Source organism: Mixophyes fleayi, chromosome 9 (assembly GCF_038048845.1).
Source record: "Mixophyes fleayi isolate aMixFle1 chromosome 9, aMixFle1.hap1, whole genome shotgun sequence".
NCBI classification, from domain to species: domain Eukaryota; kingdom Metazoa; phylum Chordata; class Amphibia; order Anura; family Limnodynastidae; genus Mixophyes; species Mixophyes fleayi.
Genome location: NC_134410.1, coordinates 9,065,245 through 9,080,394, shown reverse-complemented (window position 1 = coordinate 9,080,394; position 15,150 = coordinate 9,065,245). Strand labels below are relative to the sequence as shown.

The window sequence follows — 15,150 nt, the reverse complement described above, 5'->3', positions numbered from 1 at the left end:
GCTAATTAAGGAGTATAATTTTATATAATGGTGTAACCTAATTTTAAATGCTATCATTATTCTTACACGGTACTGCCCTCTTTAAGGATAAATCCAAGCCTTTGCAAACGTTTTATCATTATCCTACATTTATAAACCGCTGACATATTACACAGCTCTGTATGTCATTGAGGTAATAATTATGCAAACAAATTACGTACAGTGGCATGAAACGGGAGGTAAAGCTGGCCCTGGCCACATGAGCTTACAATCTACGAGGTGTGGGGAAATCCTAATTCATAAGTTAGTGGAATAACAATTGTTGATTTAGGTGTGGAAAGTGTGTGACTATTGCATAGACAGAATCCATATCTCGAAGGGCCAAATAAAGTTGAAAAATTGTTGTATTTATAACTTTGAGGCTCCGTTCTGCCTTTTTAGGAGCATTACTATCGAAAGTTGCTGATATTTGACTACAACTCCCAGCATTTCTTGCCCAAGCCTGCTATAATATTCACTATGGCAAAGGATATTTTGAACCATTTTTGCACACTTTCACCAGCTTATTTGCTGAAATCCTAATTAAGATAGATTTTCTGGATTTGCTTGTTTATTTCTTGTTTCTATGTGTTTATTTACAACAAACCTTTTGTCTTTTGTTCTTTTATTTATCCTCAATATTTGTATTTATTTTATTTACCTTTCAGCAATCTTTCTGGGATCTTATCGGATGTCTTATGAGGAAATAAAGAACATTATCTTAGAAGTTGATGATGAGAAATTGTCTGAATCTTTAATCCAGGTAGGTGTCTGTATGGAAAATAATCTCTAGTATTTCTGTATTATAATTCCCATCATATGGGGATTTATGGGAGTTACGGAACAGATATTCAGAGCAGTTTGTGGTATTTATTGTTCCACCTCCCCGGCCCGGCCCCAGGTTTACCTCCCCGTACTGCCCCACCAGGCAGATGAAATGTTGCACCGTTCATTTCGTGCTCCGATCGGTATAAACCTTTGTATTACTGCACTTACACCGTTTTTGGATCTACCTATATGGTAGATCCCATTATGTTTTTCTTCTGTTTCTGAACAATAATATAATTTGTATTAGTTTTCAACATTTACTCCACCTTCAAACCAGTTCTTCTGAGATTACTGCCTCATTACTGACGTACCACTACTCCAATGTTATATCGGACCAAGAGCCAAAATATAACATAAATCAGGGGAATTATACAGGCTGTCAAAATGCATGAATAAAGCTCAATATATATATCCTGGTCTTCATACAGTAACACCATGCAGACAGCTCATTAAGCAGATTAATTTATCATGACCGTTACAGCATAAATGTTATCCTGTTCATCTATGTACTTGGATTAGATTGGATTAGAGTACATACTTGGATTATATTGGATTGGAGTGTAAACTTGGATTGGATTGGAGTGCATACTTGGATTAGATTGGATTGCATTGCATACTTGGATTAGATTGGATTGCATTGCATACTTGGATTAGATTGGATTGCATTGCATACTTGGATTAGATTGGATTGGAGAATATACTTGGATATAGAATTAGGTTAAGGCAATGAAGGATTCAATTTATCTCAGAAGAACAGGGATATAATATATGAGTCTCATAATATGTCTGCATTAAACATTCCTGCAAGTATGGGCAACATGGATGGCTCAGTGGTTAGCACTTCTGCCTCACAGCACTGGGGTCATGAGTTCAATTCCCGACCATGGCCTTATCTGTAAAGAGTTTGTATGTTCTCTGTGGCCGTACACAAACCGTCCAGTCCCTGTACACAACATGTTCTCTCCCTGACAGATGCCCAGTCTCCCCATTCCCCGTCATTTTGGTGCCAGACGCACCTGTTCCTCTCTTTGAGGCCAGCCTGCTTTCTGTTGTCAGCCTTTATATTTCTTCCAATTCAGAATGAAAAGGAAACGGATAGATGAAGGTAATTAAATTGTCAAACTGACAGCGATAGACTATATTTTACTGATAACTTGTTTCATCTTACAACAAAAAAAAATTCAATTACTTTCAGTTCTGCTCAGCTTGTAGGTTGCAGGAAGCGTTTTATGTAACTGGACATAAATAGCAGCGGTATCATGTTACTCTCTATCTGGTGTAGGTCAGATAATTGGTTGTTTTCTATAACGTATGAGTGTTTCTACTACCTGGATGGATTGATGTATGGTAATGGCCATATACTGTGGGAAATACCAGAATGTTTGTTTGTAATGTAGCATTATCTTCAAGGGTCTTTAGGATTCGGACTATACTAAGTGGTCTTGAGAGTACAACTCCCAGCGTGCCCTGCCGGCAAGAGTTCAGCTGAAGAGAGACAGTTAAGTGTATTTACTTGTCCAAGAGCATGCTGAGAGTTGTAGTTCAAGAACTGCTTGTGAGCTACCAGTTGCCTAAGCCCGGTCTAGTCATCGACTTGCTTGTAAATTCATTTGGTACAGATACATTTTATTACATGTACTATGAGAGCATGATACAAGTCACCTGTCCGCCTCTATGTACTCAGCAAATAAGCCACACCCAGTATCGTATATTATTATTATTATTTAAGTGTTCCAGTTGGTTGCAAAACTCCACGAATCATTAGTTCATTTAGTGAAGATGTGATTTAACCCTTGTCTGTGGGGTAGGGAATATAGATTGTAAGCTCCCTTGGCGCCAGGGCTGCTGTTAATGATTAAATATTCTCTGTTCAGCGCTGCATAATACGCAATGAAATAATACGTGTTCTCAATCTTTAAGTTATCACTTAAAGGATAATTCAACCCAAATGTAAATATTCAATTTCTGGGGGGATTGTTATAAGTAAAATTCAGCCTCAAAAGCTTATTTATCTTGCATCTGGCTTCCATGTTATGTGGCCCCCACCAGGGGACCCACCGGATATCCTAAACATTGGGCCACGGGTAAGTAATGTTGTGAGACTGGGTTTTGCTTAAGATATTCTACACTAAACTATTTGTCAACCATGAAAAATGAACACAAACAAATCAGCAGATGCACAATGCGTATCAGACACGTTCTGGGTGTCTTGTCCTATAATAGTACGTGCAGGAGGAATCTGCCTAAATCTGCGACAAGTAATCATTTTCCCTGGCAAGGACGTATATAGTTATTTAGTTGTTTTGTAGACTTTTGCTGAAAGCAGTGCTGGCTGTCTGATAACTTCTATTTCAGTGAATGGGGAAGATAGAGGAATGACATCACTGTCTTTTCAAACTCACTCGGCACAGGATGGTCGAATTCTCCAGCAGACAAATGAATTGGTTTGAAATAACTTTGATGTATTTATTTTTTTTTTCTACCAGGAGTTTGCAGAAATATAACAATTTACAAATCCTCTTATTATTAATTGGGATAAAACAAATGGGTGTTGTTCTTATAGGTTTTTGCTCTCTGCCTCATTCACCGTACGGTGTAGTTGCTTGGTGGCCCCACGGCGGCTCATCTGATTCTCTGGCATTGGTTTTTGAGTGGAAGTGCATCATCCAATGACCGATGCATCAATTTGGAGTCAGAATACGTTGCAGAGTGAACATCATATATTTATGTGAACAGCTGGTATAGGGTGAGGTGGGGAGAAGCTTTGCTGGGGGGGGGGGGGGGCAGGAGGCAAATTGACAACCTCCTCTCTGCTGCCGCTGGGATGGTGCATTTACAACCCTCAAATCTGTCACACTAAAACCATAAGCTATCCGCAGAAAGTCTATGGGGTATATTTACTAAACTGCGGGTTTGAAAAAGTGATGTTGCCTACAGCAACCAATCAGATTCTAGTTATCATTTATTTAATACATTCTACAAAATAACAGCTAGAATCTGATTGGTTGCTATAGGCAACATCTCCACTTTTTCAAACCCGCACTTTCGTAAATATACCCCTGTGACTTAAATTTGCAGAAGTTGTTCCACATTGTTTTTAGGCAGCTTCGCGTTCGTTACCTCAATATTGGCAATGAGTGCGTTTAAGTTCGAGGACATGGAAAACTTTTTATTTCTGAAAGAAAAACAGACTAAGAAAAACAACCTTTCATTCGTTTTGTGGCGTTTTTACATTTCCTTTTACTGATGCATCTTTTATCCAGCTGCATTTAAAGTATTTTACTTTTTATCAAATGGAAAAAGCCAGCATGCGTCCTTCATGCAGGCGGTGGAATTAAATACTTAATCTTAACACTTAATCATACTTATAAGAGAAGTTGAGTAACTATAAAAATAAAAAAAGAGTTACTTTGTAGATCGAAAATCCGCGCCTTAGGATTTGGTGCAAAACAAATGGGAAAAGAGAGAGACAAATTGTCCGAGGTGCTGAAAGTACCCACCGAGAATACTTCATGACCGGTAATTAGCACAATGGAAAGTAGGAAAGTTTCACACAAAGTGCTATATTTTATATTTAATCCCTTGTGTGCTTAGGACAAGTGGGACACATGACTCCCTAAAGTGTTAATGATGGGCCCCCCCCTGTCCTTTGCATTTTGGTGCTTGAAGAAACCCTCAGATCACTTCCCACCGTGATAAGTGGGTTTTGCTGATACTGATGGAGGACAGAAATATTTCCCCCATTGGAGACGTGCGTGTGCGTGCATGCTCATAGTCTATTAAAGACAAAGGCTCTTTTAAAACCTCCATCTCCCTATCCCTGGCAGGTAGAGAGCTGGGGGTACCCTTGTTTCAAAAAGGAAAGTCCCCTCTTTAAAATTATGAGACACCCGTTTATTTATTATCCGTTGATTGTTTTTGATCAGAAGGCGATACATAAATATGTGATAAGCCCAGAAGTGCAAAGTACAGGGGTGAAAAAAGCCTCAGTGGCTCAGAGGTTAAAACATTTAACGCAGCATCTGATATCCGTCATGGCTGCGTCAATACATAAAAAATGGTTGGTGGCAGTTCAGTAAAAAAAAAAATAGAATTAAAGCAACCTCAATCTATGTTGATCCAGAAGCAGGTGATCTATCACCATAGAGGGATTTCTGATTTAAACAGAACATTGCGCCCAGTGGGGTTAAGTTGAGGTCGGAGAGATGGAGCTTAAGAATCCTCCACTATGAATAATGATTGCCATCGTATTACAGAAGGTGTTTACAGTCACATAACTCGATTATAATGACCAGGAATTCTCCACAGAACCTAAGAGGGAAACATAGAAGCTCACTTTAGGGATTCTGGGTAGAGATATGCAAATTGCTCTGTATAGGTCCCCCACTCATCCAGGTTTCACTATAGCCAGAGATGCGGAGCCATCAATCAGCCTATGCCCTCGTAGCTGGGGTGAAATTGTCATGTGAAATTATTTTGCTCAGATGCCAGTTAATTTGATTATACCATGGCCAAGCAGTTCCTTGTCTTGGCTTTGATGCCTGCAAAGTCTGCTGTTGACAAAGTGTAGTTTATATTTAAAGTTACATCTTTACTCTTTGTAAAATAACTGGTCTGAGCAAGGTCCGCCCAGCGGACATATTTACACTATCCCCAACCTTCATCCAGGATCGGTTGCAATTCTTGGATTTTGGACAGTACTGATATCGGAGGGTAGGAACGTTCGGACCTGTCCCAGATCTGTTTTGGAGTTTATCCGTCCAGGTGGAAGAATAGTTATCTGTGGTCGGCTCTGTGGATGCCACTAAATGTCAGCTCAGTTCTTGAGATTAGCCTGGATATACAGAGATTTGCTACTATGTAATACTTGTTTTGTCTGCCCTGAAAGTAACAAGCTGCCCGAGTTCTCCATGTAACATAACGCAGTATAATTTCCTGTAAGGTTTATTAATACACTCGGGGGGTGATGAACTTGACGTCTGTCTCAGTGTGACTTTAATATGAAACGTGGTGCAGACTGCATGATACAGATTCAAAGTCATGTTTTCTTGTGTGAGTATTGGAGTAGGGGGGGGGGGCGATATGTTTTCAGTAGTGTCCAGGACCAATTGTCCACCCCAAATCATGCTAACGCCACCATTAAGCCATCTGGATAAATTTATAACCTCCTAAAATAATTCCAAGCTCTCTAGATTATAGTTACATATTGTTCATTAATGATTAATGATAAAATATTATTTCAGCTTCAAGTGACTTTAATTAAATGACTTGTACCCTCCCAGCTGCAACACTTACTATTCAAATGGATACAAGTTACCTTAAGAAGCTGTAAAGAAGTGTTCATGTGATACTACAAACAGCTGCTCTATAGATATGATTTTGCTGTGTTACAATGTGTCTTCTCCAATAACAACAAAAATAAACAGCTGATAATATAGATATATGGCTGAAAAGCACAGAAGGACGTGTGAAAAGTAATGTAATGTGCATAGTAAAAGTTGCAGGATGATTGGTATAAGGTAATAATGGTTATCTGAAGGTGAACGGTGCCTTCAAATTATCCACAGATGATACATCATGTCCTCCAATGTGTTGGATTGTGTAATATTACCCACACTGGTGTCCTTTTCTGTTGGAGAGGCACCGAGGGATAACCCAAGATGGTAGTCATATCTTGGGGTGGAGGGGGGCCCGCTGCCTCTCCCACCACCATAATTAAAATTTGGATCATTTGGTATATGATTATTACGGTATCGATCATCTATACCCAGTCCATGAGCAATTTAGACTAGCGTTTCTCTACCCCTCGTATGCCCCCCTCCCTTGTTTCAAACTAATTCAAGGGGTACATTCGCCAATTGCATTAAACTGAAATAACACTTTATTAAACCACCATAAGGGGTACATGGTATAAGAAGGTGAAAAAAATCTGATTTCAACAGCTCCTATCAGGGAATATAATATTTTGCAATACATAGAGCTATTTAGAGGCAGTTATAGTAAAATGTATTACTGCGTTGCTTGGAAATCATGGAGCATTAAGTATCTTCTGTCATTTATACCACTTAGGCAGAAATGGGAAATAAATATATTTTAGGTGATTCCTTGAGTAATACAATATAGGAAACACATTGAATTAAATAGTTATTTTGTCATTTTCTCAATATTTTTATGGCCCCATCTATATGTTGATGATTTCAGTAATATTTTGTGTTTCCTAGTTAAATAGTAACATGAACTTCAAACTAATAGAAACATATTGGCACATCTGTCCTTTTCTATAGTGATATCTGAGACCGTTGTAGTCTGTATATGTTACATTGTAGCTTTGGTATCAGCCAGAAAACAGACTGGAACTGCTGCTTGTTATTCAGTTAGTTAACCAGAGGGAGTCACTTTAGTCCGTAATCCAGAGCTACATACTAACAGTATTCAGAAGAGTGACTGTATTATTACAATACATTTTTAATGTTAATATACAGAGGACATTTTTTTGTTTTTGTTCTACTGTAAAGAAAAACCCACTTCTCACATTGAGGAACATAAATTGTGTCTGGAATGAAGCAGGGAGCCAGAAGATTGTTTGGTATTTAAGGATTAACATTGTATTGTTGTGCTTTTGTCCAGCAATCAATAAAATCAATTCCTATTCTGTTTGTGGAATAAAAGTGAAAACTCTGATTAAATGTCAGTGATGCATCCAGCAGATTTACATCTGAAATAATAACTGCTGAGAGCACGACACAGACCTGGGCTTAATAGTCTATTTCATTCTAGAAGTGTCTTAGGGGGAAGGAGGAGGAGGTTTATCAAGTCTTATTGGTATAGTATGAGAGACACGTATATAGTAATATCTATCTATCGAATATCTATCTATCTATCTATTTCATATCAGTCTATCTCATATCTATCTATCTATCTATCTATCTATCTATCTATCTATCTATGTGACTCTATCTATCTATCTATCTATCTCATATCTATCTATCTATCTATCTATCTATCTATTTATCTATCTATCTAATATCGTCTATCTATCTATCTAATGTCTATCTATCTAATGTCTATCTATCTCATATCTATCTATCTATCTATCTATCTATCTATCTATCTATCTATCTATCTATCTATCTATCTCTCTCTCTCTATCTATCTATCTCATATCATCTATCTATCTATCTATCTATCTATCTATCTATCTATCAATCTCTCTCTCTCTATCTAATATCATCTATCTAATATATCTATCTATCTCTCTCTCTCTCTCTATCTATCCCTCTCTCTCTCTCTCTCTCTCTCTATCTATCTCTCTATCTATCTATCTACCGATAGATAGATATGAGATAGATCGATAGATAGATGATAATAGATAGACAGATAGATATGAGATAGATAGATGATATGAGATATATAGATAGATTATATTAGATAGAGAGAGATAGATAGATAGATATTAGATAGATAGGTATCTATCTAACTCATATCTATCTCATATCTATCTATCTATATTATATGTATCTCATATCTATCTATCTATCTATCTAATATCATCTATCTATTTAATATCTATCTATCTAATATATATCTATATATCAATAGATAGATATGAGATAGATAGATGATATGAGATAGATGATATTAGATAGATAGATATGAGATAGATAGATGATATGAGATAGATAGATGATATTAGATAGATAGATGATATTAGATAGATAGGTATCTATTTAACTATCTCATATCTATATCTATCTATCTATCTATCTATCTATCTATCTATCTATCTATCTGTCTCATCTCTATCATGTCTATCTATCTATTTCTCTATCTAATATAGGCACATTGATAGATGGTTAAAAAAATTATCTTAACCAGATCATCTTACCTAATCCTCTCCTTCTTACCCTACCTCAGTACTGTGTTCTATATGAGATAGTATATAGTGGGAGGAAGAAAATTCAGATTAAACAAGAGTTGCCCTGTAACCATCGGTGGTATATATATATATATATATATATATATATATATATATATATATATATATATATATATATATATATATATATATATATATACATGCATTATATTACTGTATATACTGTATGATCACTACCGCACACAGTTCCATTGTGTATGTAATAATTACCAGTGTCTCTTGGTGCCTCTGATATAACATTATTGCTATTTCTCACTGCTTTAAATTGGAATGAAAACCCAAAAATAAGAAGTCCTTAGAAATCTGAAACCCCCTTTACTGTACATGACATATACTAACATTGTGCAGCTAGTGATATTAGCGATACAGTATTTGATTACATTGGTTGCCAGTGTGTTATTGTTTATGTTCTTATCTTCAGATCTCACTGTAGGTTTTGCTGTGTATGAAGAGTTACATTGTTTTTGTTTATTAATTCCAGTCCTCCAGTACCTCAGATGAGTGATCAGGGGTCCTAAGAAGCCATATGGACAAATATATAGAACGGAGCAATGTGATTGGCTGCGACTTACATCCTGTTCCACAACTTTGCAAACAACGTTTTAGTGTCTTTCACCTTTGTAGAAATATCCTAAACTAACAATTGCTCAAGATGCTGCAATTGCAATGAATAAGTAATTGCTTCTCAGATTTAGAACTATTTAAGGAGAATGACTGCGAGGAAAGTCTATTATTTTGGAACGTCTGCTTCAGGAAATCCATCCTCTCTCGCCTCCATTAAAGTATCATTTTCTGCCCTGGTTAATGTTATAGAATATGCACAAAACATCTTCCCCATAAAAAAAAACAAAGCATTCTCTCGTTTAGCCGGAGCCAGGCAGATGGCAAGTTTGGAGGTCTGACACGAATAGAAGAGACTGGCAGGTAGAAGCATGTGTTGCTGCAGTCCCTAATTGCAGCTAGAACAGATTATATGTCAAACTACAGTATCTGTGTCATAAAGAAATTTTAGAAACAAGTTGCATGGATGATTTGGGGAATTCAAGGGCGTTCAATCTGCATATCTGTTATAAATGTTGTGAATCAGGTCCGGTTATTACTCAGTTATAGAACAAGAAAGAGATTTCATGAACAGCATTATTGTTAAATATAGATTTCTCGGTCAGAGTTGACTGTTAACCCTTTCAATGGACTTTTAAAGGTACCTATATGTCTATATTATGACTGGGACGTTTGGAAGACCAATGTATCTTTCCTTTCCCCTTGTAGATGAATGTACAGTTCTTCAGTGGTGCAGGCATCGTGCAAGTTCTCCTGCTTGAAATTGTGTGCTGGGACATTTTATTTAAGATCAGCTTGTTTTCAAAAAGAAAGTGGTAATGAAACAAATCATGTTTGAGGACCATTTATATAACAATCGACGATGAAATCATCGTCATCGACCCCAATAATTTGCACAACCACTTGCACTGCGCCCTGCGCAGGATTGACCCCTGTGTGGCCCCCTAAATGTGGGAAATCTGTAAATGCATCAGCGATGCCAGTCGAAGGGTTAAAAGCTATCTACATGTTGCATTTGGTGTGCAAAGTTAAGGATGCTTTCCCCATGGATCGATAGGTAAATGTCTTGAGTTCTGTGAAGCTCTCTATATATAAATGAAAGTTTCTCTAGAGTACATATATAAACCCAAAATGCCTCTTGGACAAGGGCTATTAAAATTACAGCTGAACTCCCACCTACTGAAAATTATTACTAATGTACTCTACCCCCAAGCCTAAGCCCCTGTGGCTACTCCGTTCCTCTCACAGCTCTGACTGATAACCAAGGGTAGTATTTGCAGACTAGCCAATCACAAGTCTCAATTAAGAGGCTGCAGATTGTGATTGGTCCTCCCACTAACGCACTCCCCTCCGAAGCCGTTTTTAAAGTGGCAAATGGCATTGATTTGCCATTTCTGTATTACAGAAGCTGTGCAGCCCTGGGAAAATAGCTGCCCCCATTGATTGGAAAGGGGGTGACGTAAATAACATTTTACAATGTGTGAAAGTGCAGCTTTATACATGAAAAGTAACATTTACAGATCTCCATCTAAACATTCCCTTGCCATAATACAATAAAACATATTTCTATTAGAAAGCTGATTACAAGGATTTAAGTCCTCCAATAATAATGGTTTAGCAATAGTCAAATTATTGATGTGGTTAAAGATGATAAGCCTTTGAGTGCGGCCCTCTACCAACTAATCTAAGTTCCACAACAATTCACTTTCTGGCAGCTTGGCCGGTATGTTGAACAGCCCTATCTCAGGCAAATTGTATAATGATCTTGCGTATTTGGCCAACATGATGGTCAACTGGGATTTTTTAGTCGCGGGTGTACTCAGTGAGGAAACTGCAGTCATTGCAGGGGCCAGGAGGTGAGAGGGGGCCCACCACGGCTCCACACCCTGCTATTGGTGGTAGTCTTTACTGGTTGGTGCAGACATTAACAGTGGGCAGGGCCGGATTAACCATAGGGCTAACTGGGCTACAGCCCAGGGGCCTATGGCATCCAGGGGGCCCTTGAAAGTGCTCAGTAGCAGTATTGATCTGTCGGGGGTGGGGGCGCCCCCAGCCCGATCAGTGCTGCTGAGCACTTTCACTGCGGTCCTTCCCCGGCGAGCTGTAGTCTCCTTACTGAGGAGATCTCATGAGTCTCGCTCTCACGAGATCTCCTCAGTAAAAAGCGTACAGTGCGCCGGAGAAGGAGGTAAGTGCCGGGGGGGGAGGGCGGGCAGCTCGGATCACGGGGGGGGGGCCTCACGGGGGAATGGGGAATGGAGGCCCCCTTAGCCCAGGGGCCTCCATTTCCCTAATCCGGCCCTGACAGTGGGTACAGGCAGTCCCGCACCAACTATTGTTTTTAGAATGTGCGTATTGAAGTCCAAACGGGTCTTTGCTGAGCATGCACAGACACCCACGTGTGCTCAGAAGACCAAAGTCAGGGTCGGAGGAGGACAGACACATCGTGGGGCCCCGATGATTTTGCTACAACACCGTGCAATCTAGCGTTCCGCCCCTAGGTGTTATACAATCATGTTGGGGAACGCAAAAGGCGTAGGACCCTTCAGATGTGATACAGACATTATCCTCCGCCCAGACGCACAGAATAACTTCATAATTTCATTAGAAAACAGCTCAGATGGAATATTATTCCGCAATAAAGCCAGTTGCTGCCGTAATTTGTCTAGATCAGCTTAAAGCATATTAAAGTCAAAGGCTGGTGCAGATACTGACTTTACTTGGACAGTCTTTATTGTTACGATTGTCTTTGATATTATCTGCAGTAAAGAGTTACTGTTATCAAGTGACTATAGAAGTCGGATGAAAGCGGACACTCTTTACGTGATTATCATTTCATCTCCATTTGTGGAGAAAAACATTAATGTCACTGATGAAAATAACACATCCCTGCAGGCTGGGATTGTAAGAGAGTCCTGTAGTACAATGTGACGTCTGACCGAGGAGAATTGTCTTGGATCAAGGTTTCTGCTTCTTCATTTTGTATGGTTTCATTAAAATAAAAATAAAAATAATATAAATATATATAAATAATACAAATATACTTAAAATAGCCATAAATATGTATTGAGAATAGGTTTGTTACCCCAGCATGTAAGACAGAAGATTGGATTTGTTGTGTTAGATATGAACCAACTTTTTCAATCAATTGCAGATTCATTCATTCTAAATTTTTATTTTTAAACTACTGGAATGTCTGCTGAGTCTTTCTCCTCCTGCTATCTCTTAAATAGAGTGTTGCTGTCATTTATCCAGAGGGACAATTTTACGGATATATATCTCTTAGAGTTAATGCTGCTCAGTGGAAGGTTGTAATACAGTTGATTAAGCTGTGATATCCATTGTGGGCGGGATATTGCAATGATATGGAAGGGGGCAGAGTAGTCTGCAGAGATATTAAAGACATACAAAAAGGTATGTTTTTCACCCCCCGTCAAAGGTGGTGATTGTCAGTACACAGTATAGGTACGTTTTATAAAGAAAGACCATTAAAATACACAGATAAACAATGAAAAATATCGCTCAAAATATAAAATTGTGACACTGAAAAAAGACAATCGCAATCTTCTTTACTGTCAAGCATTGTTTAAGACCTTTACAATAGATCCAAATGTACTAATGGTGGCATTTTTAGGCTTCCACTCCTGCAGACATGTACTTCACCTGTGGGTTAAACATCTGCAAATTGTTGTGCAAAGCTTCTAGCTTTCAGATAACTTTAATTTGTTGGTTCTTATATACCCTGCCTTACACCCCTGGGGTACTTACATCCCTCCCCCAACGCATGCAGGAGTGAGAATCTTGTCTCTGCCCGATATCTCTGCCTGATGTTATACACACATGACTGAAAAGCAAAGCACGAAACTAGTAATGTATTTACAAAATAAATTGCAAGTTGACCAGTATAAGGCCATTAGTTTGGATGACTTTTATATTAACAGTCTTGATTGTGCATTAGTTTGTTGGGACAACCACCAGTTGTTAGATTCCACCTCACTCCCCTTGTAGGTTTCTGCTCAATAAACACAATAAATAAAAATCATCCAGAGCCCTCGGTGACGTATTGTAGTCAGATAAATAGACCCCAAGGAGCAGCCTCTCAGGGGTACAACAGGAGGAATGACGGAAACAGAGTTCGTCAGTTCAATATAAATTCATCTTCTGGATTGTGATTTAACCTGTAACATAATAGGGCTGGAGGTGAGGAAAATAAGACAGGGGATTACCGGAGCCTGCTTATAACCGGCTTAGTATTAGGCAAAACAATGTCTCGTCTATGAGTGAATAAACAACACATAGGAATTATACCAGGAAGAGATAATGCATCACTAGATCAAATTCTCTCCTCGCCTATTGATGAACCATAAAAGAAATCAGTATGTAACTCGAGCGGCTGTTCTATTGATCAAAACAGAAAATTACAATGTTTGTTGAATCCGCGAGACAGAAGAAATGGCTTTCATTACTATAATCTGGGTCATTCCCCGTACAGGTGCATCTTACGTTACACAGAAGGAATTCAATAAAGTTTCTTTTTCTTTTTTTTTACATTTCTTTTTTTTTATTTGCTCCCGTCTTTTTAGTTTTCACATTATTATTCTTAAGACTTTTTTTTTTTTTACTTTCATCTGAACGATTTTATTGTTGTTATGTTTTTTCAAAGGCAATATGGTCTCTACCCAATTTACATTAGAATAATTCAGAATGCTTCTTCCCCAGTGAGAATATTGTTTGACTGAACAATAAAACGTGGAACAGATGAGTGAAATACATTTATGCAAAACCTTGTTTCTAGGGCCAATCTTCAGCTATATTCTACATCTCCAGATAAATGCACCATTTATTACTTCTATATATTAGTAGAGAGAGGCGTGTGTGTGTGTGTGTGGGTATATACATACATACACACACAAATAGTGACAGAAACACTGGGCAAGTGGTGAATGGCAGAGGTATATGTCCCAGGCTTTCTGTGTTTTATGATTTAAAACCCCAGGGAGATTGTATTTGTGTGGGAAGGTGCTTCCCACAGAGTGTGTTCAGTGGAAGGGTCCCTGGGGTAGAAATGGAGAGAGAAGGGTGGGCTCCACTCATAAGGCCCATTCTGGGTCTTACAATTTACCAGAGTATGTTGTAGTTCACTCTGCTAGTAATAAGGAGTTGCACCTGCGTGCTGTAAAAAGGTAGCTCAGTCACTCTCTCAGACCTGGGGAGGAGGTTGGATGACCCCCTGAGAGTTACTGCATTTTGTGATCTGTAAGTTCGGTTGTTTTGTATTTGTTTGAGACACTAGGTTCCTCACTATAAAGTGGGAGTTCCTGTATATAAGTTAGAAGCTGTACAGGCAAGAACTTTTGTTTCTGTTTTGTTTATTTTTATGCCTGGTGAATAAAAACGGCTAGTGAAACCAAAATAATCGACTGGTGTGATATCCTTGGCTGATCTGCTTGAAGTGTAGCCGCCAACACCAGAATAGGGTAACCTAGCCCCAATACGATCATAGACACACACACATACACACACATATATATACACCTCTTAGGGGAAAATCTATTGAAAAATTGGAGACTATAAACCTGACTCAAGTCCGAACGCAACTTGCGGTTGAAAAACGAGAGCACAAAACTTGAGCATAATTCCGCCCGTATTCATATCCGAGTAGATCTCAAGATACTTTTCAATTTGAATTCTTTGTGTGAGTACGCTCTGGCACCTGCGTCAGAACGTCCTTACTGTACATGGCCGATGTTAGTCCGCCTCCTCCCACCCCCGTTCCACCTTTAAGTCGTCGGCAGCCGTAAGTGTCA

The 15,150-nt window shown here is 38.6% G+C and overlaps 1 protein-coding gene across 5 annotated transcripts in view; it reads left to right on the top strand.

Moving 5' to 3' along the window:
• DIAPH2 (diaphanous related formin 2) overlaps window positions 1-15,150 on the top strand; it is an 828,187-nt gene that overhangs the window by 364,389 nt on the left and 448,648 nt on the right. For all 5 annotated transcript variants that reach the window (XM_075186343.1, XM_075186345.1, XM_075186342.1 and 2 more), the window contains one exon: window positions 687-781. In XM_075186343.1, the coding sequence (XP_075042444.1) occupies window positions 687-781 (95 nt within the window). The remainder of the gene's footprint in view (window positions 1-686; window positions 782-15,150) is intronic.